This window comes from Lemur catta, chromosome X (assembly GCF_020740605.2).
Source record: "Lemur catta isolate mLemCat1 chromosome X, mLemCat1.pri, whole genome shotgun sequence".
Lineage (NCBI taxonomy): Eukaryota > Metazoa > Chordata > Mammalia > Primates > Lemuridae > Lemur > Lemur catta.
The window spans coordinates 1,234,515-1,236,516 of record NC_059155.1 but is presented as its reverse complement, the minus strand read 5'-3'; the positions used below and the strand labels follow the sequence as shown (position 1 = coordinate 1,236,516).

Below are 2,002 nucleotides of genomic sequence, written 5' to 3'. Positions count from 1 at the left end.
CTTCTCTACCCATACACCTTTGGAGAAAAGTAACAAATCTTTGTGTGTCAAACCCTTTAAAGAGGGTTATGCTGAATATTTTCAGAACAGGAAAGGTTGGAGACTATCTAGTTATTGGAGTAAGCAAGGGTATATGGTTTGAATGTGAGGAGATGGTGGCTTTTTTAAAGACATTGGATGGAACCAGAGATTGGGTTTTATATAAGTGCTGGGGGCTTGTATTTCACTGTAACATAGCACCCCTGAGAGGTGATGGAACCTCTAAATAAGTGGTATATGAAAATATAGATGGGGTGGGAAGGGTAGCATGTGGTCAGGAATTAACACTAATCTCCCTAGCCTTGGGAACTAAGGTAAGGATCCCTTTTCTCATGCTTGCCACAGAAATATTGCTGTTTTCCATGTTAAATGGACCATATGAATTTGGATAATAAGCATTTCTAGGATGACCACCATACCTAAGAACAGGGCCAGCTCTCCTGGTTATCTAGCACAATATAAACCTGGGATTATTTCAAACCCCATGTACTCAGAAAGGGGGCTCACATAAGGAGCAAGATTAAATTTCCCATTAGTCAGAATAGATGTTTGGAGTAGATTTAGTTTGATTCAGAGAAATTTAAAAATGTAATTTATTTTTTTCTTTAAAAAGTTGGTATAGTTTATAATAAATATATTATACCTCATATACATTACAAGATCCATAAACAAGTGTTAAAGAACTTACACAGATGTGACACCGTGGCAGTTCTTCAATGTTCAGCTGGACACAGAGTGTAGAAAAAAGTGGGATGCCCTGGTGATCAAGCTGGAGGTGATCGAGAGGGATGTGGTTAGTTGTTCTGAGGTTCTGCACTGGGTAACCCATTTTCCTTATCCAATGTACTAACGGGATTATGTTTATGTTTGGCGGTATAGTGTGGATCAGGAAAACAACATGATGGTGTTGGTGTCACGTGCTGTGGAGCACCCTAGTGTGCCAGAGTCTCCAGAATTCGTCAGGGTCAAATCATATGAATCCCAAATGGTTATCCGTCCCCACAAGTCGTTTGATGAGAATGGCTTTGACTACTTGCTGACATACAGTGACAATCCCCAGACTGTGTTTCCTCGCTACTGTGTTAGTTGGATGATTACCAGTGGCATGCCAGATTTCCTGGAAAAGCTGCACATAGCCACTCTGAAAGCCAAGAACATGGAGATTAAAGTAAAGGACTACATCTCAGCTAAGCCTTTGGAAATGAGTAGTGAAGCCAATGCCACTGCCCAATCCTCCAAGCGGAAGAATAAGGGCAGTTGTGGCCCTGCTCGGATTGAGTATGCCTGAAGGGCTTTGGGATAAGAAGGAATAGGCACTTCAGCCCTGTCTCGGTCCCTTTTCACTCTGCTACAGAATGGGAACTAATCACACGTATTAGAAGGCATCTGCTGTAACTACTAGTGCAAGATAATTCAATAACTGGTGTCTGATTTCAGTCAGAGCCTTTATTGCTCTTATCAACACAGAGATAAGAAGGCTACATCTGTGGAGGTGCTGTCACATTCTCAGGCCAACCACTTTGAAATTCAGTATTTCACTGAGCTAATCTGGAACAAATCTTTCACCTCAGGCCAGAAGGAGATGACCATTTGCGTCCTCTGAGTAATTTCCTCTGCTGACATTCCAAATCCCACCATTGGTTTTGCAGTGCTTTGGATTTCCTTTAGTTCTGCAGGTCCACATGGAAAGTGTAGTTGGTTGGTTGAGTCAAATGAGGGGTCGCTGGGAGTGTACTTGGTAACAGTCTTTGATGTGAATGGGTGTGAACGATACTTGGCCATGTTAAGTGCCTTGTCCTCACCTTTTATCTTTAGGGACATGAAGTTTGTACCAAGACATTTCTCTCCCTGCCTGTCACCCCATCGACTCACTTTACCCAAAGTAGTTTCCTTTGAATTGGCCAGTTTTTCTATATTCACGCACAGAATTCATTGGATCATTGCCTCCTTCCTAACCTCAGCC

At 42.2% G+C, this 2,002-nt stretch overlaps 1 protein-coding gene across 1 annotated transcript; it reads left to right on the top strand.

The window, feature by feature from the left end:
• Positions 1–725: 725 nt before the first annotated feature.
• Positions 726–1,394, top strand: LOC123628113 (stAR-related lipid transfer protein 7, mitochondrial-like). Its single transcript, XM_045537763.1, has one exon. The coding sequence runs from the start codon at positions 938–940 to the stop codon at positions 1,325–1,327; it is 390 nt and encodes a 129-aa protein (XP_045393719.1). The 5' UTR covers positions 726–937; the 3' UTR covers positions 1,328–1,394.
• The last annotated feature ends 608 nt before the right edge of the window (positions 1,395–2,002 follow it).

Bases quoted from the DNA above. Each gene is read 5' to 3' on its own strand.
- LOC123628113 (XM_045537763.1), top strand. From the start codon at position 938: ATGATGGTGTTGGTGTCACGTGCTGTGGAGCACCCTAGTGTGCCAGAG.